General features: G+C 43.3%; 2 protein-coding genes across 23 annotated transcripts in view; both read right to left on the bottom strand.

Annotated features, from left to right (window-relative positions):
* Nucleotides 1-20007, bottom strand: part of LOC110527400 (mitogen-activated protein kinase kinase kinase kinase 4) — a 50372-nt gene extending 30365 nt beyond the window's left edge. For all 20 annotated transcript variants that reach the window (XM_090240283.1, XM_090240286.1, XM_090240289.1 and 17 more), the window contains exons 1-2: nt 19146-20007; nt 18760-18825 (exon numbers count right to left, since the gene is read on the bottom strand). In XM_090240283.1, the coding sequence (XP_090096409.1) occupies nt 18760-18825; nt 19146-19202 (123 nt within the window). In that variant the 5' untranslated portion in view covers nt 19203-20007. The remainder of the gene's footprint in view (nt 1-18759; nt 18826-19145) is intronic.
* A 303-nt stretch (nt 20008-20310) lies between these two features.
* On the bottom strand, nt 20311-27812 carry LOC110527399 (LON peptidase N-terminal domain and RING finger protein 2). Of its 3 annotated transcripts, none has more exons than XM_090240281.1 (10): nt 26889-27812; nt 25409-25527; nt 25168-25305; nt 24713-25037; nt 24416-24533; nt 24210-24324; nt 23953-24074; nt 23646-23804; nt 22768-23080; nt 20315-22496 (listed from the first exon to the last, which is right to left on the bottom strand). In XM_090240281.1, exons 1-10 carry the CDS (start codon nt 27586-27588, stop codon nt 22299-22301), a joined length of 2307 nt encoding a protein of 768 aa, XP_090096407.1. In that variant the 5' UTR covers nt 27589-27812; the 3' UTR covers nt 20315-22298. The 3 variants fall into 3 exon arrangements, with proteins under 3 accessions (XP_021464305.3, XP_090096407.1, XP_090096408.1); XM_090240282.1 differs by having other exon boundaries at nt 24416-24521; XM_021608630.3 differs by lacking the exons at nt 25409-25527; nt 26889-27812 and having other exon boundaries at nt 20311-22496; nt 24713-25169.

The following is a 27812-nucleotide window of genomic DNA, read 5'->3' as shown; positions in this document are numbered from 1 at the left end:
AAAGCTAGCCACCTATCTAAAAAAAACATTTTGGGCTTGGCTAGAGTTATGCTAATCCATTTGCAATCACTTTAGTGTTGCTTGCTAGCTACAGAGGTTATCTACAGTAGTTAGCTTCTGCCATCAGTTGGGTTATCATATTTTGCCTCACCCACAACGCATTCTGACATTTGAATACAGCGCAGGAAAAGGGAATCCGGATATGGTAGACATATTTAAAATGTAGGTGTAGATGCATGACTCATTGGGAATTGATCAGAACACTAAAGCTGCATGAACTGTCAAGTCTGACACAGCCTCTGTGACACAGGGTAAGACCTTGGCCCTGCCACAGAGTGGGTGACACATTCAACACCAGACCAGCTGATCCCAGAGGGATTGGCTTCAATAGCTTTCCATCACTGGTCTGTGTGCTCAAACGGAATTGAAGGCAAGGTTTCCAGTACCAAATACCTATACGACCTTGCTAGATCAGAGACTAAAGTGGCGATCTGTGATTGGTACATACATTTTTGTACCCGAGAGGGTAATAGGAGCTAGAATATAATCTGTGCAAACACCATGGGGTTAACCCACTGAGACATGCCTACTGCCTATGGCCCTCCACTCCCATTCCCAGCATACTAACCTACAATTGTGCCTCCACCAACTGGGGAAGGCTAGGCTATAAATAGCGGTTAACCCACAGCTAGTACCATAACTGTAAGCAGGACTGTCAGCGTCCTGCTGCATAGCGCACATTAACAGGTCTGTGTACTGGAGCGCAATAGGGCTGCTTGGAGCACCTCACAGAGATGTTTCCAAAGCTACCCACACCTATAGGTGTCACCTAAATATAGATCTGTTTATAGGAGAAATTATGTTCAAGAGGATCTTTCACTTTTCTTCATACTGGTTCCATTTTGGTCCCTCGCCCATACCACTTTGGGGTTAAACAGATCTGACCGACAACTATTAGCAGACTGGGAGGATCTGGGAATACCAAAGGGCGTAGTAGATTAACAAGGAGCCAATATGGACCCCAGGCAAGCATCATCACTGCTGCTTCGCTCTGATACTCCCTCTAACTCCTCCTCCTGGGTTGGCCAGGCAGCCTTTAGTGTGCTAGGTCCTCCCGTATGGGACCAGCATTACACAATTTGTCCTGGGAGGTAGTGCTGTTAACCAAAATGACAATTATTTTTTGCTTTTTAAACAATTAATTGACCGACGTTGGTTCAATTATTTCAGTTTCATTTCAAATAAATTCTGAGCTCAATGCACAGTTTCTCTAGAGATAAATCAGATCAAGCCTGAACTGCGCGATATAGTGAGGGGGGAAATATTCTATATACAGTACCAGTCAAACGTTGACAACTACTCATTCAAGGGTTTCTTTATTTGTACTATTTTCTACACTGTAGAATAATAGAAGATATCAAAACTATGAAATAACACATGGAATCATGTAGTAACCAAAAATAGTGTTAAACAAATCAAAATATAATTTTCTATTTTAGATTCTTCGAAGTAGCCACCCTTTGCCTTGATGACAGTTTTGCACACTTGGCATTCTCTCAACCAGCTTCATGAGGTAGTCACCTGGAATGCATTTACATAAACAAGTGTGCCTTGTTAAAAGTTGGTCATTTGAGCCAATCAGTTGTGTTGTGACATGGTAGGGGTGGTATACAGAAGATAGCCCTATTTGGTAAAAGATCAAGTCCATATGTGAATGACCGCCTTGCTTTTATCCAATGTAAAAAAAAAAATAATAATACACAGACTACACAATTGTATATCATACACTGCATTTGAGGAACAATGGGAAAGTAATTCTGCTTTGAAAGTTGATAACCTTGTAACTTCACTTTCGAGAAAAAGGCCTTTGAATGTTTTGGTACCTACTGGAGAGCTCGTTGTCTACACCTATTCAGCACCGTTCACACCCTCAAGCTTTAGCCCCACCCATCTCTTCAAGTGTTGATCGAAGCGTTCTGTCCTAACAATCAAGCACTCAAGCTATCTGGCTAACGCGAGATAACCGTTCAATGACCATTTTACTCGCCCTAACAGAGCTAGTTAGGCTGTTTTTATGTTATCCAGAACATTGGTTCAGCTGGCAACAATTGAAAACATTTTTTGCCAACGTTTACTGACACTAGCCAAAAAAAAACGAGTGTTAGGCGTTAGTAAATTTCTCAATTATTCTGTGCTCTTGCACAGATGAGAGTGCTCTGAAATATGAGTAGATAGAACTAACGGGTAAATTCCCTCTGGCTATCAACAGTTGTTGCAGTGACATTCTATTGAAATTGTTAATTGTATAGTGGAGTCTTGTTGAGGCATGTAGCTAGCTAGCTAAACAATGAACCATAAACCCAACTCATGACTTTACTACCCTACAGGTAGCTAATCAACCATAATATAAATTGGCTTGCTAACATTAGGCTATAACGAGCAAAGCAAATGGCTCTGAGATACAAATAATAAGATCATACTTGTAACGTTAGTTAGCTCGCTAACAATACACTAACTTAAAATGAGAATTAATTTGTTAAAATCTGAAAAGTGTCATGTCTGAAAATGTAGCTAGCTAGAAAATCATGGATGGACGGCTCTCCCTGTCAAGGATGCCATGGTTGCCGAAGTTTGAAGACAGTTGAGGTTGACTCCAACCTACACTTAGGTTGCAGTCATTAAAACTCATATTCAACCACTCCACACAGCTTGTTAACAAACTATAGTTTTGGCAAGTCAGTTTGGACATCTACTTTGTGCATGACAAGTAATTTTTCCAACAATTGTTTATAAAAAAACAAGTGTGATTCAGAGACAGATCATTTCACATTAATTCTCTGTATCACAATTGCAGTGGGTCAGAAGTTCACATACACTAAGTTGACTGTGCCTTTAAACAGCTTGGAAAATTATGTAATGGCTTCAGAAGCTTCTGATAGGCTAATTGACATCATTTGAGTCAATTGAGGTGTATCTGTGGATGTATTTCAAGGACTACCTTCAAACTCAATGCCTCTTTGCTTGACATCATGGGAAAATCAAAAGAAATCAGCCAAGACCCCAGAAAAAAAATTGTAGACCTCCACAAGTCTGGTTCATCCTTGGGAGCAATTTCCAAACGCCTGAAGGTACCACTTCATCTGTACAAACAATAGTACGCAAGTATAAACACCATGGGACCACACAGCCGTCATACCGCTCAGGAAGGAGACACGTTCTGTCTCCTAGAGATGAATGTACTTTGGTTTTGAAAAGTTCAAATCAATCCCAGAACAGCAGCAAAGGACCTTGTAAAGATGCTGGAGGAAACAGGTACAAAATCATTTATATCCACAGTAAAACGAGTCCTATATCGACACAACCTGAAAGGCCGCTCAGCAAGGAAGAAGCCACTGCTCCAAAACCGCCATAAAAAAGCCAGACTACGGTTTGCAACTGCACATGGGGACAAAGATCATACTGTTTGTAGAAATGTCCTCTGGTCTGATGAAACAAAAATAGACCTGTTTTGCCATTATGACCATTGTTAAGTTTGGAGGAAAAAGTGGGAGGCTTGCAAGCCAAAGAACAACATCCCAACCCTGAAGCACAGGGGTGGCAGCATCATGCTGTGGGGGTGCTTTGCTGCAGGAGGGACTGGTGCACTTCACAAAATAGATGGCATCATGAGGACGGAAAATTATGTGGATATATTGACGCAACATCTAAAAGACATCAGTCAGGAAGTTAAAGCTTGGTCGCAAATGGGTCTTCCAAATGGACAATGACCCCAAGCATACTTCCAAAGTTGTGGAAAAATGGTTTAAGGACAACAAAGTCAATGTATTGGAGTGGCCATCACAAAGCTCTGACCTCCATCCTATAGAAAATTTGTGGGCAGAACTGAAAAAGCTTGTGCGAGCAAGGAGGCCTACAAACCTGACTCAGTTACACCAGCTCTGTCAGGAGGAAAGGGCCAAAATTCACCCAACTTATTGTGGGAAGCTTGTGGAAGGCTACTAGGTTTGACCCAAGTTAAACAATTTAAAAAGGCAATGCTACCAAATAGTAATTGAGTGTATGTGAACTTCTGACCCACTGGGAATGTGATGAAAGAAATAAAAGCGGAAATAAAAGCACTACTATTATACTGACATTTCACATTCTTAAAATAAAGTGGTGATCCTAACTGACCTAAGACGGGGAATTTTTACTAAGATTAAATGTCAGGAATTGTGAAAAACAGAGTTTAAATGTATTTGGCTGAGGTGTATGTAAACTTCCAACTTCAACTGTATAATCCAGAGACCGGTGTTTTCGCCATCGTCGTAGTTACCATACTCTAATTCCACAGATTTCAAAACTCGGTCCTCCAGAAAGCGTAGAGCAACACTTACACAATAATTTGTTTTTAAAGCAGCGTTAGACAGGATTACCTACACATACTGGCTCTGAGGACCACCACAGGAAAGGATGACCCAGTGTTACCTCTGCTGCAGAGGCTAAGTTCAATAGACTTACCAGCCTTACCTGCTTCAGAGTTCAAGTAACAGTCACATCTCAACATGAACTGTTCAGAGGAGACTGCGTGAATCAGGCCTTCATTGTCAAATTACTGCAAAGAAACCACTACTAAAAGGACACCAATAAGAAGAGACTTGCTTGGGCCAAGAAACATGAGTAATGGACATTAGACCGTTGAAAATCTGTCCCTTGGTTTGATCAGTCCAAATTTGAGATTGTTTGTTCCAACTGCTGTGTCTTCGTGAGACGCAGAGTAGGTGAAAGGATGATCTCCGCATGTGTGGTTCCAACCGTGAAGCATGGAGGAGGTGGTGTGATGGTACTTTGCTGATGACACTGTCTGATTTATTTAGAATTCAAGGCACACTTAACCAGCATGGCTTCCACAGCATTCTGCAGCCATACGCCACGCCATCCCATCTGGTTTGTGCTTAGTGGGACTATCATTTGTTTTTCAACAGGACAATGACCCAACACACATCTCCAGGCTGTATAAGGGCTATTTGACCAAGGAGAGTGATGGAGTGCTGCATCAGATGTCCTGGCCTCCACAATCACCCGACCTCAACCCAATTGAGATGGTTTGGTATTGGTTGGACAGCAGAGTGAAGCAAAAGCAGCCAACAAGTGCTCAGCATGTGGGAAATCCTTCAAGACTGTTCATGACTACCTCATGAAATTGGTTGAGAGAATGCCAAGGGCATGCAAAGCTGTCATCAAGGCAAAGAGTGGCTACTTTGAATAATCTCAAATATATTTTGATTTGTTTAACACTATTTTGTTTACTAAAAGATTCCATATGTGTTATTTCATACTTTTGATGTCTTCACTATTATTCTATAAATGTAGAAAATAGCAAAAATATAGAAAAACCCTTAAATGAGTAGGCATGTTGAAACTTTTGACTGGTACTGTAGTTGAGGGAAGAAAATGTGGTTTTTAACTACAATGACCATACTCCATTGCGCTCCTACTAGTCCGGTCTTTGTAGGCACGGAGATGGAGAGAAGAATCTCTACCTGAAAATACATGTATTTATTTAGCCTTTATTTAACCGGGTAGGCCAGTTGAGAACAAGTTCTCATTTACAACTGCGACCTGGCCAGGATAAAGCCAAGCAGTGCGACAAAAACAACAGAGTTAGACATGGGATAAACAAACGGACAGTCAATAACACAAAATAAAAATATGTATACAGTGTGTGCAAATGAAGTAAGCCAATTTACACTGGAGTGATATGTCCAGATGAGGATGTGCAAGTAGAAATACTGGTATGCAAAAGAGCAGAAAACCTTTTTTATATAGGAGGTGTTGGCTTTGGGGATGACCAGTGAGATAAACCTGCAGGAGCGCGTGCTACGGGCGGGTGTTGCTATGGTGACCAGTGAGCTGAGATAAGGCAGGGCTTTACCTAGCAAAGACTTATAAATAACAAGAGCCAGTGGGTTTGGCGATGAATATGTAGCAAGGACCAGCCAATGAGAGCATACAGGTCACAGTGGTGGGTAGTATATGGGGCTTGGTGACAAAACGGATGGCACTGTGATAGACTGCATCCAATTTGCTGAGTGTTATAGGCTATTTTGTAAATTATGTCGCCGAAGTCAAGGATCAGTAGGATAGTCAGTTTTACAAGGGTATGTTTGGCAGCATGAGTGAAGGAGGCTTTTTTCGAGAAATAGGAAGCTGATTCTAGATGAATTTTGGATTGGAGTTGTTCAATATGAGTCTGGAAGGAGAGTTTACAGTCTAACCAGACACCTAGGTATTGTAGTTGTCCACATATTCTAAGTCAGAACCGTCCAGAGTAGTGATGCTAGTCAGGCAGGTGGGTAGCAATCGGTTGAATAGCATGCATTTCGTTTTACTAGTATTTAAGAGCAGCTGGAGGCCACGGAAGGAGAGTTGTATGGCATTGAAGCTTGTTTGGAGGTTTGTTAACACAGTGTCCAAAGAAGTGCCAAATGTATACAGAATGGTGTCGTCTGTGTAGAGGTGGATCAGAGAATCACCAGTAGCAAGAGCAACATATATACAGAGAAAAGAGTCGGCCTGAATTTAACCCTGTGGTACCCCCATAGAGACTGCCAGAGGTCCGGACAACAGGCCCTCCAATTTGACACACCGAGCTCTATCTGAGAAGTAGTTGGTGAACCAGGCGAGACAGTCATTTGAGAAACCAAGGCTGTCGAGTCTGCCGATAAGAAAACGGGGATTCAAACGCCTTGGCCAGGTCAATGAAGACGGCTGCACAGTACTATCGATGGCGGTTATGCTGTCATTTCAGGACCTTGAGCGTGGCTGAGGTGCACCCGTGACCAGCTCTGAAACCAGATTGCATAGCGGAGAAGGTACGGTGAGATTCGAAATGGTCGGTGATCTGTTTGTTCACTTGGCTTTCGAAGACTTTAGAAAGGCAGGGCAGGATGGCTATAGGTCTAACAGTTTGGGTCTAGAGTGTCTCCCCCTTTGAAGAGGGGAACGACCTCGGCCGCGTTCCAATCTTTAGGATCTCAGACGATACGAAAGAGGTTTAACAGACTAGTAATAGGGATTGCAACAATTGCGGTGGATAATTTTAGGAAGGGAGAGTCCAGATTGTCTAGCCCATCTGATTTGTAGGGATCCAGATTTTGCAGCTCTTTCAGAACATCAGCTGTCTGGATTTGGGTGGAGAAATGCTTATTGAAATTCTCAATTATCTTGGATTTATCGGTGGTGACAGTGAATCCTAGCCTCAGTGCAGTCGGCAGCTGGGAGGAGGTGCTCTTATTCTCCATGGACTTTAGTGTCCCAAAACTTTTGGGAATTAGTGCTGCAGGACGCACATTTCTGTTTGAAAAAGCAAGCATTTGCTTTCTTAACTGACTGTGTGCATCAGTTCCTGACTTCCCTGAAAAGTTGCATATCGTGGGGACAGTACGCCACAGGATGTTTTTGTGCTGGTCAATGGCAGTCAAGTCTGGAGTGAAGTAAGGGCTATATCTGTTCTTAGTTCTACATTTTTTTTAAATGGGCATGCTTATAAAGATGATGAGGAAGGCATTTTTAAAGAACAACTAGGCATCCTCTACTGACGGGATGAGGTCAATATCCTTCCAGGAACCCCGGCCAGGTTGATTAGAAAGGCCTGCTTGCAAAAGTGTTTTTGACAGTCGAGGCGTGGTCGTTTGACCGCGGACCCATAACGGACGCAGGCAATGAGGCAGTGATCGCTGAGATACTGGTTGAAAACAGCAGGTGGTGTATTTAGAGGGCAAGTTGGTCAGGATGATATCTATGAGGGTGCCCATGTTTATGGATTTGGGGTTGTACCTGGTAGGTTCTTTGATAATTTGTGTGAGATTGAGGGAATCTAGCTTAGATTGTAGGACGGTTAAGCATATCCCAATTTAGGTCACCTTGCAGTACGAACTCTGACGATAGATGGGGGACAATCAATTCAGCTCTGGGGGGGGGGGGGGGTCTATAACAAGCAGCAGTGAGGGACTTATTTCTGAAGAGATGGATCTTTAAACGTAGAAGCTCCAATTGTTTGGGAATAGACCTGGATAGTATGACAAAACTCTGCAGGCACTCTACAGTAGGTTACAATTCTGCCCCCTCTGGCAGTTCTGTCTTGACGGAAAATGTTGCAATTGGGGATGGAAATTTACGACTAAAGGCTATACGACTAAAGGCTATAAGAACTGGAAGTCTAGTGCTTTGGGAACAGAGAATAAAAGGAGCACATTTCTGGGCGTGGTAGGACAGATTCAGGGCATAGTGTACAGACAAGGGTATTGTAGGGTGCGAGTACAGTGTGTGTAAACCTAAGCATTGAGTGACAATGAGAGAGGTTGCATCTCTGGAGGCACCAGTTAAGATAGGTGTGATCTCGGCATGTGTGGGGGTGGGACAAGGGGGCTATTTGAGGCATTTTGAGCAGAACTAGGGGCTCCACAGTAAAATTAAACAATAAGAGCTGCCCTAAACAACAGTATACAAGGCATATTGACATTAGAGAGAGGCATAAAGCAATCACAGGTGTTGATTGGGAGAGTGAAGACAACAACGTGTAAACAGCTAAGATGACAACAGGTAAATGGCGATGAATGGGCAGAGAGGGTCAGTTAGCTACACACAGGGCCAGAGTTCGAGGCTGGGGCCGACAGATAAACAAAATGAAGTACCGTGTTAATGAACAGTCCAGCAGGCATCAGCTGTGTAGCCGAGTGATCATAGGGTCCAATAAGCAGCAATAGATGAAACAGGGAGCCGTTTGGTAGTCGATTACTACGCTAGGCGAGCGGGAGACAGTTTTCAGGAAGCTTGCGGGCTGGGGCTAGCAGATGGCTCTTCACCACATCCACGATGCAGAGGCCGGTTGAGAACACATCGGCTGAATTACGTCAGCAGACCAGTCGTGATGGATCGGCGGGGCTCCGTGTCAACAAAGGGTCCAGGCCAAATTAGCAAGAGGTATTGTAGTTGGTGTACTTCGTTTGCTAGCCAGGAGATGAGCCTAGCTCGAGGCTAACTGGTGCATGCTTCTGGACAAGGGCATTAGCCACAATAGCCACTCGGGAGCAGCTAGCTAGCTGCGAAGATCCGGTGTAATGGTCCAGAGCTTGGAGCAGGAATCCGGTGACGTAGTGGGAAAAAAATTACGCAGTCCAATATGCTCAGGGCTGAGGGAGTGCAGACTGGTAGATATTATCCAGGCTATTGTGACTGGTGTCTGTGCTAAAAGGTAAAGACCACTAGCAGTGGATAACAATGACTAAATAGCTAATTAGCTGGGTAGCTCCTGATGGAGGTTCCAGTTATAAGGTCTAAAAAAATAGCAGATCCGTACCACATTGGGTGAGGCGGGTTGCAGGAAGGTATATTTAATCCGAAAATTGAAAAAATAAATCTAAAAATAAATATATTGAAAAGTATACAAAAAAAAACAAAAAATACTATTTACACGGGACAAAAACAAATTTGTCTTACTGCTGCGCCATCTTGGGGGGAAAATTAAATAATTGTAAAAAATTATCTAAGACATTGATAGTTAGTATTAAGCAGTCAAAAGTGTCCCTTATTTACTTTGATGAACTACTAAAATAGTGATTTTGTCAGACAGCATAGGCTGCAGCTCTATAGAGATGATGACTTAGAATGAAAGTCAAATAAAACAAATGTCATGAAATTCTATTAATTGTTTTATTCTGTGTTACGTCATTCAACCCACATAATGCAAAGTGCATTTCATGTCCACCCCAAAAATATTATACCGAAAACAGTTGTTCTTTTTAAATAATACCAAAAACTCTCAAAAAGCACTAAATCACTCAGCACTACTTGGGGGATACCCACCTCCATACGGACAGACAGTACCACCACGCCCGGCCTACGCCCTGCCCGGCCCCTCCACTACCCACATGGCAGCCTCGGTAGATGGCCAAGTGGTACAGAGAGGAGAGATGGGGAAGAGGAGAAGGAAAAGACAGGGAGGGGCAGAGACTGGGGATGTCTAGACGATTTGGAGGCAGACCGGTGTGCTTGCGTCTGTGTTGCATCATCCGTCACTGCCGGCAGTTCTCCTTTGTTCAGCACATCTACATCCTTTAAATGGCAGGGTTCCCCAAACTTGCGCCACCCCCCCTCTCTCATCATCATCATCATCATCATCAAGCTTTGATTATTTGAATCAGCTGTGTAGTGCTGAGGCAAAAACCAAAATGTGCAGCAGGGGGGGCCCCAGGACCGAGTTTGGGAAACCGTGCTCTATGGTGAAGTCATGGGTTTAAGTCCTGGGAAGCATCCTCACATAGATTGCCTTTCATTTGTGGAAAAATTAAGCAGTGTTAAATTATCTTCATCCTTAATATTAAAGACAGCTTAAAGTGAGGAATTGAAATCCCAACAAGTTTCCGATGCCATTTTATGACAGACAAAATGTTTAAGCAAAGCCAGTATGAAGGCTATAGCCCAAATACAATATGGAAGCTAGCCCAGTATGGGTCCAATACAGCATTACTGCCACAGAGGATTTGATGCTTCCCATGACTTATGACCTTTCCTCTGTACCTGTGGGTGGGGGGGGGGGGTTTACATATGGCCTCCGTCACGGAGACATGGCACCGTGTCAGAGCGTTGGAACCAGTGACCCTCAGTGTGCACCTTACAATCACAGAACTGGGCCAAGCTATTTAGAGCTGCAGCAGACGTCTCACCCTGTGTTCACACAAACCTGCCAAGTCCTTCCCCTGGCAAAGCAGACATGGGCGAGAGAGCGAAAGAGTGGCGGAGAGATACTGGTAGGGGGATGGTTTAAGGTAGGGGGATGGTTTAAGGTAGGGGGATGGTTTAAGGTTATGAGAAAGCAGGAGAAGTAAAGTGGTTTACACACAGGTACAATGAGAGAAGGGAGAGAGCGGGAAGGAAAGCAATGGAGTGCAAAAGAGTGAGATCACAGGAGCTGCCAGCACCACGGCACTGCGGGTATATTCTCCCTGCATCCCTGTAGAGTGGCCTGATATGGGCTGCAGAGTAGAAGGGAAGAGAAAGAGGCATGATGTTTAAGAGAGGTTGGCACGTCCCAGGGATCAGAGTGCCAGGGCACCACCAGCCCTGCAGGCCTGACAGACAGAGTGTCTGGCTAACTAGGTCTATATATGGCCATTCTGTACAGCCCAGTAGAGGGATTCCTCCCCCACATACCACGCAAAGGCAGAACTTAATGAATTCTTCAGGTTTTGTTTTTATCGCTATCATTCTCTTCTCAGGCGCACTGGAGGGCTCTCCATCCCATCTCTCAGTGCCAGCTGGTCTGGAGCCAAAGAAGAGATCAAACTGATCTGAGAATCCCATTGTGGAGTCAGTCAGTGCAGGAAGAGGCTTTCAGCCTACCACCAACGTGGGACTAGGAGGTCAATGCCTGTGTAGTAGTAGGCGAAATGATTAATAAAATGTACGGTGGTAATATGAAAACACTGCAAATCCAACAACTAACTAACTGTATTGAGACATAGGACCACTAGATACAGTCTGGATCAACCATACAAGGCTGTGCACATCTGAAACCAGCATGGACACTGACGACCGTCTCCTTAAATGAGGCAATTGCCAATTGTTCAGTGGCTAGGGGAGCATCATGAAGACACCGGATGCTGAAGATGGGGTTGGCTGGGGAGGAAGAACCACCGCCACTTTGTGGGTAATGAGAAGACGACAGAGTTCCCACAAACACTACGTCAACGACGTTCAGGGAGATTGAAGTGCTGCAGCAAGCCATTATCATCAAGCATGTCCTTAGCCTCCCTCTTATTTCAATGCTTTTACTGGGATTAGTACCAGGGTTTATCATAAGCAATTCATTAAGAAATGTTGAGAGCCAGGAGGGGGGCGCTGGCAGTAAGATTCGGTATACAACAATGTGATGGGGGAAATAGCCTAAGCCATTGCATCCACAACTAAAGGATCAGCCATTTTGAAATGTTTAGTGTAACATTATAGCAGCACAACATTGCCCGTTTTGAAAAGGGGCCTCATGTAAAAATGTTAGTGAGTACCAGTATCTAATAGCTTTCATTCCAGTGCAAGGTGAGAATTAGGGCTGTTAATGGTTAAGTGCTGTTGAAACTACATTTTACTGGTCTTGTTTTATTTGCATAATTTAGTGGAATTAAATTAGTGCATGTGCATTTTCATTATACGTCATGTATCTTATTTATCACATGCGCACAGCATACAAAGCCTAGTTTGAGGGGCTATTCACCCGTCAGACACCGTAAGAGAACCTCAAAAAGCTGGTACTGAACTGTAACGTGGGGTTTTAGAAGCCCTATCATTGCGCAATAAATTATTCTAAATGCAGTCACGCGCCATTTTTTGTTGTTAAGATGGCCAATATTAAAAATTAGCTGCTATTTTTATTTCTCAATCTCAACTCGTAATTCAAGCTTGTTTGCCATTCGAGTGCATAGGCTATAGTCAACGGTAGGCAGGCTATCAATGCGTCACCTACCACCACGCAACGTGAGCTTCAGGCAGTATAATTGTTTGAAACGAGAGGTTGACCGATTAATTAGGGTAAATTTCAAGTTTTCATAACAATCGGTAATCGGCCTTTTTGGACGCCAATTACATTGCACTCCACGAGGAGACTGCGTTGCAGGCTGACCACCTGTTACACAAGTGCATCGTCAAAAGGAGCCAAGGTAAGTTGCTAGCTAGCATTAAACCTATCTTATAAAAAACAATCACTTAACATAAATCACTAGTTAACTACACATGGTTGATGATATTACTAGTTTAACTAGCTTGTCCTGCGTTGCATATATTCAATACGGTGCCTGTTAATTTATCATCGAATCCCAGCCTACTTCGCCAAATGAGTGATGATTTAACAAAAGCACATTTTCGGGAAAAAAAAAGCACATTCGTTGCACAAATGTACCTAACCATAAACATCAATGCCTTATAATCAATACACAGAAGTATATTTTTTTACGCCTGCAGATTTAGTTCAAATAAATGCATGTCAGCAGGCAATATTAACTAGGAAAATAGTTTTACTTGTCTTGCGTTCAGTGCAAGCAGAGTCAGGGTTTATGCAACAGTTTGAGCCACCTGGCTCGTAGCGAACTGTGTTTCTTCCAAACAAAAAACGTAATTCATTTGCCAGAATTTTACATAATTATGACATGACATTGAAGGTTGTGCAATGTAACAGCAATATTTAGAGACTTAGGGATGCCACCTGTTAGATAACATACGTAATGGTTGCGCATTCCACTGAAAGACAAAACGTTTTGTTTTCGAAATGATAGTTTCCGGTTTCGAACATATTAATCACCTAAGGCTCGTTTCTGTGTGTTATTATTTTATAATTAAGTCTATGATTTGATATTTGATAGAGCAGTCTGACTGAGTGGTGGTGGGCAGCAGGCTTGTAAGCATTCATTCAAACAGCACTTTCCTGCCTTTGCCAGCAGCTCTTCACAATGCTTGAAGCACAGCGCTGTTTATGACTTCAAGCCTATCAACTCCCGAGATTAGGCTGGCAATACTAAAGTGCCTATAAGAACATCCAATAGTCAAAGGTTAATGAAATACAAATGATAGAGAGAGAAATAGTCGACGCGTCATAATTCATAAGGACAGGGATTGGACCACCAGCTTTCATATTCTGAGCAAGTAACTTGATCATTAGCCTCTTTTTTTTTTTATTCTTTTTTTTTTTTAACATGGCACATATTGCACTTTTACTTTCTTCTCCAACACTGTTTTTGCATTATTTAAACCAAATTGAACATGTTTCATTATTTATTGGAGACTAAATTGATTTGATGTATTATATTAAGTTAAAATAAAAGAGTTCATTGTTCATTCAGTATTTTAGTAATTGTCATTATTACAAATATATATAAAGATTGGCCGATTAAATCGGTAGTCGGTCAACCTCTACTTGAAACCTAAATTTTACTTCAAATAATAATAACAACAAGGCATAATTTACCTTGCTTCAATGTAACCTAGCGAAATGTCAAACAAAATTGGAGGCACTTTATTTTTTTAGAAAGACTTCATGCCATTAACCATAATTTCGCTACTGTTCTATTGGTCTTCATAGCAACTTTTTTTGTCCAGACGCCAAAGGCACAATTGTAGTTATATCAGCAACCCATCCTAGTGGTTGCTATTAGATTCCCCATATTTCGAAGGGAGATATCACACAGTTTTGAGCGATAGTTTGAATCAGTATTTGTTCCATTTGGTCCGGTTGGTTCCACATTGCCAAATGAACAGAAATTTAAATTTAAAAAAAAATGTTTGAAAAAAAGCACTTCTCCATGCAAGTCATACGTTTATTGGACAAATATCCTGAGGTTAAATCCATTTCTGAATATCGTGATGCATCACTTGTGTCCAAACCTTCATATTACTTTTGTTTTAGTATTCCAACAACATGTGGGAGAAAATAGCGTAATGGCCACTCTGCTACCTGAATAGTCTATATTCAGCAGCCTAGATCCCCGGTACAGCCCTCATCTCCCCTAACCTGCTACTCATAATGTTTCAGAGATGTCAAGTTATGATGTCAAACAATCAATAATGCTTGACTCTGGTTATTTTTCTGCATTTGGTCGGGACTACGTTCTCACCTGCAGCGAACCACACCACCATACTAATTGAAACAGACCGAAACCACCCTTTTAGAGCGAACCACCATGCGTTGCATAGGACCAATAGAGTTCACACCAGTCCAAATGAACCAAACGAAGTGAGTAAACCCCCCCCCCCTCTCCTCCCTCTATTAAGCACTTAATGAAAAATGTCCGTTCCTTACGGTTTTGAAAAAATTTAACATTTGTTGGCCGGTTAATGAGGGTGGGTCAGTCGGTAGCAATGATTACCGAAATTTGCATCCCTAGTGAGCATATAAAATTGTCATCTTCCCTTGACTGTCACACCCACACTGACAGTTTCAAGTCTTATCGGAGGTCATTCAGCTGGTTGGCCAAGACAATCTAAACCCGAGCTACCACTGAGTTTAACAGTAAGGTCTAAACCTGGCACGAGCCCCAGACAACAATCACTGCCACCTTGCCTCTGCTGCTGTGATTGGCTGCAGGCATTTGAATCCAGAAGAGCCACATCGTGCAGCACGGGGCTGTGATATGGCATTTCAGCTCTTAGAGTGCCTGCAACCCGCGTCTGTCAAAAGCTCCAAATGAAAAGGTCAGTCATTCAGTGGAGGTACCGTATGTCACCTGGGCTAGCTGCATCAAACAGGCTGTGACGACTGGTTCCGAGACAGTGTCACAAAAACATACCTACAAAACAAACCGTTTGAAAATGAAAATATCAAACAGAAGGAAAGGGGACAGATGAGTTAGACAAAAAAAAAAAGTATGCATTTCAAAACTGTAATTCAATGCAAGAAATTGTCCTGGGCCTTCTGAATAGAAGAAATAGACTGTGCTTGATTGTCTTATTGTGAGAGGTTTGAATGGGTGAAAAACTGCTTTGCAAAGAAGAAGAAAAGCCTCACAGAAAGAGATAGAAAGTTATATTTCCGGAACAGGGCTAGTTGATTATTCAGTATTTGAGACCCGACTAATAAACACATCCTTTCTGTGGGTCTGGTGGTGGTTCCCAAATAAAGCCAGACACACGGAGACAAAACCAGCTTTGTAATGAAGCTGCCTGGCCATGCAGGCTCTGTCTGGGGCCCAGGACAGCTGGTCTTCCTCCACCAGTTCCAGATAGCACCCCTCATTCAGACCACACATCTAACTGATAGGTTAACCTAACCATGTTACTGCACTGACCTATCATTGGTGTCAGGCAGCTGATGAGGTAGGGGGGAACAAGTACAAATACACACAGAAGTATGTGGACACCCCTTCAAATTAGTGGATTCGGACATTTCAGCCACACCAGTTGCTGACAGGTGTATAAAATCAAGCACACTGCCATGCAATCTCCATAGACAAACATTGGCAGTAGAATGACCTTACTACAGAGATCAGTGACTTTCAACGTTCCAAGAAGTCAGTTCGTCAAATATCTGCCCGGCTAGAGCTGCCCCGGTCAACTGTAAATGCTGTTATTGTGAAGTGGATATGTCAAAACGCAACAACGGCTTAGCTGCAAAGTGCTAGGCCACACAATCTCAGAAGGGGACCGCCTAGTGCTGAAGTGCGTAAAAACTACTGGCCCTCAGGAGCATCATGAAATGGGTTTCCATTGCCAAGCAGCCACACACAAGCATAAGATAACCATGCGCAATGGCGTAGGCTGGAGTGGTGTAAAGCTTGCCTCCATTGGACTCCGGGGTAGTGATGAATCACGCTTCACCATCTGGCAGTCCGGACAAATCTGGGTTTGGTGGATGCCAGGAGAACGCTACCTGTAAAGTTTGGTGGAAGAGGAAAAACCGCCTGGTGGTGTTTTTCATGGTTTGGTTAGGCCCTTCAGTTCCAGTGAAGGGAAATCTTAACACTACAGCACACAATGGCATTCTAGACAATTATGTGCTTCCAACTTTATGGCACCAGTTTGGGGGAGGCCCTTCCCCGTTTCAGCATGACAAATCGAGGTCCATACAGAAATGGTTTGTTGATCGGTGTGGAAGAACTTGACTGGCCTGCACAGAGCCCTGACCTCAACTCCACCGAACACCTTTGGGATGAATTGAAACGCCGACTGCAAGCCAGGCCTAATCGCCCAACATCAGTGCTCGACATCACTAATGTTCTTGTTGGTGAATGATTGCAAGTCCCCGCAGCAATGTTCCAACATTTAGTGGAAAGCCTTCCCAGAAGAGTGGAGGCAGTCATAGCAGCAAAAGGGGGACCAACTCCATATTAATGCCCATGATTCTGCAATGAGATGTTAAACGAGCAGGTGTCCACATACTTTTGGTCATGTAGTGTACATAACCGGGCTACATATTAGCCTAGTTTATAACGTGCAGTTCACAGTACAGTCTCACTAGAGGAAGGGGAATAATTGATTTAAACAAACTGCCTTTATTTGGCATGACAATTATGTAGGTTAGAGGTTGGCATACAGTAAACCTCTGACATCCAATGGCTTTTCGACTGTCTGTTGTGAAAATGTACAGTAAACCAGAGCATGTAGACCTGTCTGCAGAATAGCATATGAGGACGTATGAATCAGGAACAATCTACAACCCCCTGGTTCTCCATCTTTCAAATCAGCACAGACGAGTTGGCTTTGCTTGGAATCATTTGACCAAGGGATGTCCTCCATTTTGCGTTCCTAAACAGGCACATACACAGCCAGCCCGGGGCCCTCTTGCCCGACGTCCATTCTATTCCGTGCAGTGTGGTAGTGGCTCATGCTCTGCCTGACTATAAATGGCGAAAGATAGCATTTAATAGCTCATAATATGAGCCTTTGATGTAAACATTTTAATGCCTATATGAGCCTTTGAGGTAAACATTTTTACGCACCAATTCCAATAAACTCTGTAGTCTAACATTTGGTGAAATTTAGAAAGAGCAGTAAAGAGAATGAAAGTGAGTGACAAAAGCCTAAAAGTAAATCATTCTCTCCACATAGACCCATGAAGCCATCTGTTCATGGAAGGAAGACGTTTGCTAGCAAGTTTTCCATTACAAACGGGGTCACATGACCAAAAGAAAACAGCATTGGTCTTTAAAGCCCTCTGTTCCACAGGGTTGGATCAGCTGAATGGTTCTGCTTTTACGTTTGAACATCCAGACTACCACTGTTGATTCTCCTCAGTCAGGAGTCCAGACTACCCTGTTAGAGCTAAGAGAATAGACACAGGCAGGAGGGACACCACAGCCCCTGTGAACCACCCTGCTTAACAGACTTTCCAGTTGTTTTCAAGCTGCTCTGCTACAGTGTTGCTAGCCTGACTGTTTGAAAGAAGGGGTTAACACAGGCCAGGTCTTCCAATGGACAGGAGGGTACAGGGAAGAGTGGCAGGTCACCATTGGTGGGTCAGACTCATCCTCAAAATCTGAGAGAAGGAACCCACTAAATTCTCCAAAAAGGTCAAGTTCAACAATCACTTTAAACAGTCACCATGATCATTTTCACAGAGAAACATGACACCAAGAAACAGATGGTTGAGAGAGGGGAAGAGGCCTGCTGTGTAACACATGATATTTTACTTAACCAAATTGTCTATGAAGCAAGGCCTAGTCTGGATCATCAGGCAGCAGTAGTCGATTCCCTTTCCCCCTCTCTCCGCAGCAGGATGTGATGTAGGACATGTGCTGCACTTTAAAAACACTCACAGCAACACTGGTCTGCAAACCCAGTTGCCATTTACTTCTAAACCCATCTATAATATTAATGGAACATAAGATACGTTTTTTTCCCAATTTAGAAACAACAACTGAGCGTACAGGCCTAGCCCGGGTAGAAGATGAGAAACAGGGGAGCTTGGGCTAATGGAGTGGTGCATGGATTGGTGTGGTGCGGTGCATATGTGGTGCATATTTCACCAAATATGTTTTTACAAGCAATAATACACAGAGGGGCATCATCATCTTTACCAATCCAACCAGGGATTATAGGGGTGTAATGACAGAAACATCCTGATGAGACATCTTGACATGAATCTAATCCATCACACAGGCATGAAATCTGGATCACTTCGATGTTCAATGCCAAAACTGCATCAATGTCACGTTAGCTACCTAGTGTCAGAAATAATTATCGAAGATTAGGCCACCGATGAATTAAATATATATACATATATATGATAGAGGAACAAACCTTGTATACTTGTCCATAGGTGCCATTTCCGACCACTTCCACCAATTCAAAAATCCCTGCTGGATCCTGAAACGAGACAAAAATATATTTTTTTAAACAACCATAATATCTTTTTGAAAATGCTTTTGAATAATTGTTGCAAAAATGGGACCTAGATTAACGCAGCTGTTGCGCACTGATCTCCACAACCGTCCAAATGCATTTCGAACAAAGGAAATCCAGGCAGCACGACAGCTTTCTCTCGATCCGAATACTAAATAAATAAGCCTCCCAGCAATGGTAACCCCGAAAATGTTATATAACGTTAACTCACTGTAGTGGAATAGATTACATCTGGGGGTAGCCTAATCTTTAAATAAAAGACACTGCCCTTGTCCACCACTCACCCGCAATGAAGCCAGGTCTATTTCGACCAGACTTTTAGCCGGAGAGTCGTTCGCCATCTTTTAAATATAAACCGATCTTTCCTTCGCGTTGTGGAATCTTTGACGTGGTATCATTTGCGGTGCCTCCTTGTAGAAAAATAACCCCTCGAGTATTCCTCTTTGTGGTCCGCTACTGTTGTCGAGGACACTAGGCTACTCCATGTTGAGGTGGCAGCTCGGCCCTTCACTCGCTCAACTCCCAGTTCTGCTCCTCCTCACTCCCTGGCTAGTGAGAACCGCACAAACACAGGAAGCCGGTCGGAATCAGAGGAGGGGCAGGGGCCTTGATGCAATAACCGGGGAGTGGGTGATTATTCAGTCAAGAAATAGAGATACAAAACTATTTATCTTCTTCTCTGTCTCATCTAGTCAACGGCCCCTCAAAAAATAAGAATAACTTTTTTTTTAATGTGAAACGAAGGATGTCTGTAAAGAATAGGTGCGAGAGAAAAGGCGAGGCAGGCCTCTATCGCACAGAATCATGGACATGCGCACTTGAGCCATCGGTGTCAATATTCGTAATCATGGGTGTGGCAAGGGAACAATCGAACGAGGTTGAGCGGAATGTGCACTGAAACGTCATTATTTGCTATGTACTACCGCATTAGGTTACCTTCAATGAGAGTCGTCCATACATTGTCGCTTGGGCGCCATGTGCTGTCCCCCATAATAAATAATTGTCTATATTTAGTTAATAGGACATGTACACACTGCTGACGGTGTACTGTATTGGGTGAGTCTCGACCCCTCATGCTAAAGCAGAACTTCAGGGTGATATTTCCCCTACCTGCTTCCTTTTTGCTCACTTCCCTTTTTCGTCATTACTGATATGTATGCAGCTGATCCTGTCTCCGTCAGTGGGCATCTGGCCAAAGTACCCCTGATGTTAGCCTCATATTCAGGCAACTTTATATGGTTGCCCCCTGCTTCCTAACATCAGCGTGGTAACTCACACATTTATTTTTTTGTGGTAACTCACATATGGAGCCTGTTCTGTCCTACTATAGATCATGTGATCTGTGTGCATTCTATACAAAATGGCTAGCAACAATGTTCCTTATGAAGGAGCCGGCCTTACCCCATGCACATTAAGGAGTTAAAATAATAACTGGACAGATAAAAATGGTCAGAATTCAATAAATATTTATTAGGCTATAAAACAAGATGGTTCAAGAGACCACGCTGAAGAGTTATTAAAACAACAAAAACCTTTCCCGCATTGCATATGGAATGTCTACTTCTGCACAAAGCATTATTTTCACACTGTTCAAACAGACCCCCTTTCAAGACACAAACCAATTAAGATCAGGTTTGGCCAATTAGTATGCGTGGCCAACACACTCAAATTGAGGAGACAATTGACTGTTGAGGATGAAGTTTATGGTAAATGTGGAATGGTTTTAATAATAAACATGTTGGGCCCAATTTAACAAAATCATACATTTAAAAAGGTAAAAGTTAAGATTAATTGAAAGCAATAAAATGCCAATTTCACATTCTTGTTACCAAAAATGTAGTGAGCAATTTCTGCAAATGTGTCTGGGACACAGATTGGTGGCACCTTAACTGGGGAGGACGAGCTCGTGGTAATGGCTGGAACGGTATCAAATACCTCAAACACATGGTTTGAAGCAATTCCAGCCATTATTATGAGCTGTCCTCCCCTCAGCAGCCTCCACTGGTCTGGGAGAATGAAGGCGTGTGTTTATCGAGAGGGTTTGGCTAATGAATCAATTGGGGGAGACTCCAGATCATTCCAACATGGTGATGACAAAGCACAGAGGTGACTCATTGTCTACAAATATGTGTCGTTTCCGGTTCTGACTTCATAGTATCCCAAATGACTCACCTGACTGCATCTCCTAGATCTGACTGCGTGAGTGAGATACTTTAAGTGTCACAGAAGCTTTTAATGTGGTGACCACACAGTACACCCGTCCTTACAATTTGCAAAATGGCATATTTTGTACCTTTGCCCAGGACTCTTGGCAACCTCTGTTTGTGGGGGGGGAAAGAGACCCACTGTGTGATTTTGGAATAGACTCATGTAGATAACTATGAAGGCGAGTGTCTATGCATGCCTCAGAACAGTGGAAAGAAACACCACTTGGCCTCATTGTTACTGTAAAGTACAGCACATCAAACTCATTCCAGAGTGCCGAATGTCTGCAGCTTTTCGCTCCACCCTTGTACTTGATTGATGAATTAAGGTCACTAATAACGAAGGAGCTCCCCTCACCTGGTTGTGTAGGTCTTAATTGAAAGGGAAAAAAATTAAAATCTGCAGTCACTTGGCCCTCTGTAGAATGAGTTTGACACCCCTGCTGTACAGCATCCAAAGATGAACATTCCCTTAAGGGACTGCCACCCTGTGAATCTTTGGTGCTACTACAATGTCTGTTGTGCTACAATTTCTCTTGCTTGCATCAAGCGTTCCCTCGTGCCATAACTACCCATATACAGTAGAACATATTATTCCAGTAAGGGATGGTGTGCATTAATCTTAATTATGTCCCATAGAAAAATGCTAAATTTCTGTACATGAAAATTGTTTTCACATGACAAATAGTAGAAAAAAAACATATTGCAAAAATAATTTAAGGCCTCATTTGTACACAGGTCAACAATAAAACAAGATTAACCTAATGTACCACACATAAACATGACAAACCTGGACATAATGGAATTGACCCAAAGATATGTGTGCAAACATGACACTCATTTATGTGTTTTGGTTGGGTAGGGCTAGTCCATCGATCCTTTTTGTAAGACTCAAGTAGAAACCCATTCCTGAGATCATGAACAACACTGGTAAATCATTCCCACTGTTAGAACTATTTGAGGCTAGAGCTTCTGAGGAAAATTTAGTTTCTCCCTTCTTCTCCAGGGCCCAGTTTTCCAAAAATGTTCTATCTGGATTTAGTCTATCGGATAGGTTTAAATGCATAGAAATATATTTAATAGAACAGAAAAATAACTGACTTCAACGGGGACTCCTGTTCTATTCATTATATTTATATGCATTTAATCCTAGCTGATAGGCGACATCCAGATTGTCAAAAGTTATCTAACTGGGCCCAGATGATTCTAAACTGATCCCCTCCAGGGGGGCCACTACAGTGATGATGCTGCTGCTGATGAAGATGGTCGCCGTGGTGGCGGGTGTTTGCGTGTGACGAGGCTGAGCACCCGGCGGGTGGTGCTGAGGCGCTCTCGGAGGGTGGTCATGGCCAGGATGCTTAGCTGGGCTCTCTTCTCCAGGGGCAGTACAGCCAGCAGCCACCAACACCATGCAGGACCACTGACACTCCCCTGAGAACACAGAGGCAGAGTGTGGTAGGGTTAGAGAAGATGGGACACAGATAATTATTCCATACTACAATCAACAGTGTCTACTGCCAAGATGCCACTGTTTATTAGTTTAATCAGATTTTATAAAGGTGAATTCTTAGATTAACAGATACTGGGATTCAGATTTAGCTGGGTGGATCTATAGGGTCAGAGTTATTCCTGACCAGGCAATGAAACCAGGAAAAACTCAGAATCCTAGTTCTACTGTATCCATCTGCTGACTGTTTCCTACCTGTATGTCACAGTCTTTTTCAGGCAGCTGTCCAAAGTGGCTGACGATCTGGTTCTTCATGTTGTCTTTGAGGGAGGTGAACCAGGTGCTGGCCTGCTCGTACACACAGTCATGCAGCTTCTGCAGCTCCGCCAGCTCCTCTCCCTCCACCTTCTGGTCCTCCAGGTACTTTATCTTGGCTGTGTTGTAGCCGTCACGGTGGCCGTGGCTCAGCACTCTGAAGCGGGACACTCCGACCGTGTCGACCACCAAGCGCCCGTCTGGTTGGAACTTCACGTCTTTCACCTCCAACATGCAGCCGTAGTCTGCGAAGCTGTGGTCAGGGAAACGCAGGGTATACAAATGTAGGATCTAATTTTGAGCCAGTTTGCCACAGCAGAAAAATTATTCTGCAGCAACTGGAAATGGGAATTATTATGTGGATTATAATTCATGGACATTTTTGTAGGGGTTGATAAAGTTTTTCGTTAGGGCAAATCAAGTCAAATTTACAAACTTTAGAAGCCTTTTTAAAACTCCAAATACACTACAAGTTTGCATTTCCCGCTGTGCAGGGATATTCTCTGCAACAAAAGAGTGATCAAATTAAGATCCTACATCTGTATTAGCCATTTGCTCACATTAATCTGTTGGAGTGAAAGTGTGGGGGTTAGGCTAGTGTAGTGGAGGTAGTTCACAGAGCTACACCTGTGTGGATGAGTAACTATACCAGAAACCTGTTAGCACTCAGATAAAGTGTATAGGGTAGGCTTTAGTTCAGTTGGCTAACATGATCTTGAATTGAGTCGCAAACATAGGTTTACTACCCTTTTGGTTAAACTAGTGTCAAAGTGTTTGTTTTATGGCTGTGTGGGCACAGGTGTAAAACCTCCACTCACCCTTTGATGTCGTCAGCGATGCACATTCCAAACTGCTTGGTTCCCGTCTCCATAGAGCGTCGGATCATCAGCCTATAACACGGCTCGAAGACTTGCAGGGGGCAGGGGATTGTGGGAAATGCCATGGTGCAGATGAAGATGGGCACTTCCTGGGTCAAGCTGCAGAGAGAATAAAACGTGGGTTAAACCACTAAATATGATATTCTGCCCAAATAAGATTGTATCATAATGATGGATTCTAAAACATTGTCAGACATTTTGTTTTGAGAAGGGGTTAGGGGCTGAAATGTGATGAGGCCTGACTCACTTTGACAGCTCTGCCATTTCTTCCTGGTGCACCTTGCTCCTCTCAGCCAGCTCCTCAGACAGGTAGCGCTGCAGCACCTCCTCCATCAGCAGGGTCTTATGGTACCCTCTAGTGGCCAGGTACTGAAATTACAACAGGTTCAATTAGATAACAAGGGAAATTTGGGTCATAACTACTTTCTTAACTCATGTTGTCTTTCAGTAATAGGTATTCATTTCCAATAGTAGTGAAGACTGGTCTGTGTGGTGACTATTTACCTCTGTAATGTTCTCTTTACACAGGGGGCAGTTGGGGTTGTGGTCCAGACAGCGCTCAAGACACTTCATGCAGAAGGTGTGTCCACAGGGGGTGGTGACTGGCTCGTAGAACAGCCTGGAAAAAACGCATGGGGGAGGGATGGTTTTAATAACTACGTAGGGAAAACTAGACCTACAGACAGGGTGTGTGTGTGTGTTTGACTTACCTCATACAAACAGAGCAGTCCATGTCAGAGCTATCCAGGAGCTGAGGGGGCACCTCTCTCCTCTCACTGCAACAAGCAGCAGGCATCTGGGATGAGCTTGACTCATCTGAACACAAGACTCAAACAAATACATTTACATTATATTATTGCTGAGGTTTCTATACGTTTATAATGATTGCATTCACGCAACACTAAGATACTTTGCAAGATTTTTGTTCAGTAGTATTACTTTAAAATTCTACTTTTTGGCAACGATAAATAATTGCCAATTGGAATGGGAGGGGTTGGATTGGGTACCTTTTCTGGGGAGCTTGTTGGAGGGTGCAGAGCCTTGGGGCTCGTCTGAGAACTTCCTCTTTAGGCCAGGGGGGAGAGGTAAGGCAGCCACAACAGAAGCTAGGGTCTTGGAGTCCTCACATGAGGACTTGGTCTCTGCCCCAGTGTCAGACAAACTGTCTCTACGGCCAATAGGGGTTTGGCTCCATCTACGAGGGGTGGAATGGAGAGAGCCGAGGAGAAGGGAGGCTGGTTTGAGGTAGGGAGCGGGGCCTGTTTGGTGGGGGTGGGGTGATGACGTGGGGAGACCGTCCGTCTTGAACACAGAGAACATCTCACTCAGCATCTACAGGGGGAAAGAGACATAAGACAGTGACTGGCCGTTATCGCAGTCAATCGGGCACACAAGTAGTTGTGTAACTGGTTTGGTGAACTAACTAATACAATTTAATACAACTTCAATGCTATAGAAACACAGTGGAGTCGCTTAACTTTTGCGTTTCCAGCTTGACTGAGGTCCAGTCTGGCTTCAGAGCCAGACAGTAGAGGTATTCTTGCAGAGCCTCTTCATTATAACCGGCTTTGTTCAGAGCCAGGGCCTTCACGTAGTGAGCCTGAGAACACAAAACCCAAGTACCACAGCATCTTGAGGTTAACTTACACAAAAACATGTGGGTAAATGTGTTAATGTCAGGAAACAGTTGAGTGTTTCCTTACCTTGGGAGAGAGGGGCATCAGTCGACACATGGCGTCTCCATCCTGTAGGGCCTGTCTGAAGTTGCTCATCTCCATATGCAGCTCTGCCCGTCGGCTCAGCAGCCTACACATAGAAGGGGCTGCGAGGAGAGAACATGATACAAACATTAGTTAAGAGTCCGATTCAGCTTAAGTTATTCACATATCTCCAGCACCCTCCATTGCTCGTGTTCAGTACCTTAAAACCAGTATAAAACCAGGCTGTATGGGTTTGAAGACAGTTAATTATTAGTTTGTCATTGATATGTCATTACTTGACAGCTTTACCTGTATTCATTACCCTTTCAAGGGGATTGTCAAAGGGTTATGTGTTACCTACATATTCAACCTATAAACAGTTACGCAAATGATGACAAGCTGTATGTAGAGCAGAATATTATTTCAGAAGATCCAGGTCATATGGAACTAGTTCTGGGCTAGGTCATGAGTTGAAGCTGTTCCACCATTCCTGCCCTCAGAACGTGGCATACCTCTATCCTATTACCTTGCGCGCTGAGGTCTACATTACTGATGGGTAGAGATTAGAGAAGGAGTGTCACTTCCAGACGCCCTGTCATTCAATGCTGTGTGTGGGTCAAGACAAAAATGTCTGCCTGTGTCTAACACCACAATGCATTTGTCTATGCAACGCCTGACTTATTTGGAAAGCCTACCATTGCTACCTATGCATGAAATAATAAAGTAGAAGCTACCTTCTGCCTACTCTGATCCCCAGACTAGAGTTCCCTCAAACTCCACAGGCATTTCTCTACAAACCAGGTCAGCCCATGATTCTTCTGGCTGTGCTATTATGACAAAAGTGCATGACTTTACTTACACAACTCATGCCTTAGCGGAACTTGTCATCATGGTGTGATGCTAATATATCCCAACCTCTATCTGGTATAGTTTGTGTTATGAACATGGCACATGTGGTAATGCACTTATCCCATAACCACTGTTTCCCCTCACCCAATCGCTACACTGGTGGCAGTGATAGGATTATACCTGCAGACTGGGGCTGTTCCCCTTCAATCAGTGATGTCAATAACATGGCTATGACCTTACGGGTTGACATAACCTATTACAAACCTATGCTTTTCACTGACGTTGCTTACAGGCTTTTATTTCAATGTGCACAGAAAGATCATGAGAATAGAATGATGATGCAATGTTAAAGGGACAATCTTCAGTTGCTACATTCATTTTTGGACTTAACATTTATGTTATGCACCCATTGATTCTTAGAATATAACTTAAAATGGCTCATGACCTTTTTTCAACCGTTATCTATCAGAATCCAAAATGTAAGCTTGTTTAACTGCACTGTTAGTTCTATGAATTGGAGTGGTTACATTTCTTCAACCCCATCCCTCAGCTTTTTACTAAAAATGTCGCTGAATACGCTTAGTCTCAACTGCGGATTTTCCCTTTAATTAAATAGTTTTTTATTTTGCTCTACCTTTTTCAAGAGCGTTGTTGTATTTTTCAAGAGCGTTGATAAAGCCACGTTCGTTCCGCATTCTATCCCCTTCAAGCCAGCATCGTCTTGCTTCACTCTCTGCGCAAAACCATTTACCCAACAGGCCTCCGAGTACTACATTCACTTTAAAACAGATTGGTTTTAATTGTCTACTTGTTTCGTTCAGTTTGTAACGACATAATTCACATTCTTTGACACCGTCATCCTCAATGCATGGTTTGCAGAATGTATGGCCGCATTCCAAAGTTGTTGGCTCGATTAACAAGCACTTGCAAAGCCGACATGAGAACAGGTCCAACGAATGCTCATCCTCGGAAACCCCATCTGAGTCTGTGCATTCTTTTAGGCATTCTTTTACGCGTAAAGTGTGCGCAATACAGTCAACGAAAGACCCTAGTTCATTTGGTCGTAACCTGTCCAAGTTGGCGGCGGTCCAGTATGATTCCAGAGCGTCCGCTACCCGCCCTGCCCGGCTGAGCGCGTCCGCTTTCAGGAGGCAGAGGCTCCGGTCCGGGTGTCGGAGGTCCGCCAACTGGGAGCTGTAGATCTCAGCAAGGAGGTTGAAGTCCCCAGCACCGAAGGCTTCCCGTGCAACTGACAGCATTTCTGGACTCAACCACGCAGCAGCAGTATTGTCGTGGATAAAATAATCTAAGTGGTTTTCCAAACGAACATCCATATCAGCGAAGTCTATAACATCTGTGTAACAAAAAAAAATGAATGAATTGGTCGATAAAGACAGACCGAGAATTGACTTCGTCCAATCACTGGTTGCTTTTTTAATGCAACCTGCTACACTGAAAGTTTGTATAACCTCCCGAATTAGGATACACGCGATTGGAGAGAAATTCTAAATGCATATGGGGCTTCAAATTAATCAACGCATAGTAAATAAATAAACCG

Source organism: Oncorhynchus mykiss, chromosome 7, assembly GCF_057628025.1.
Source record: "Oncorhynchus mykiss isolate SJ-2025 chromosome 7, ASM5762802v1, whole genome shotgun sequence".
Classification (NCBI taxonomy): Eukaryota; Metazoa; Chordata; class Actinopteri; order Salmoniformes; family Salmonidae; genus Oncorhynchus; species Oncorhynchus mykiss.
This window is presented reverse-complemented; position numbering and strand designations above follow the sequence as displayed.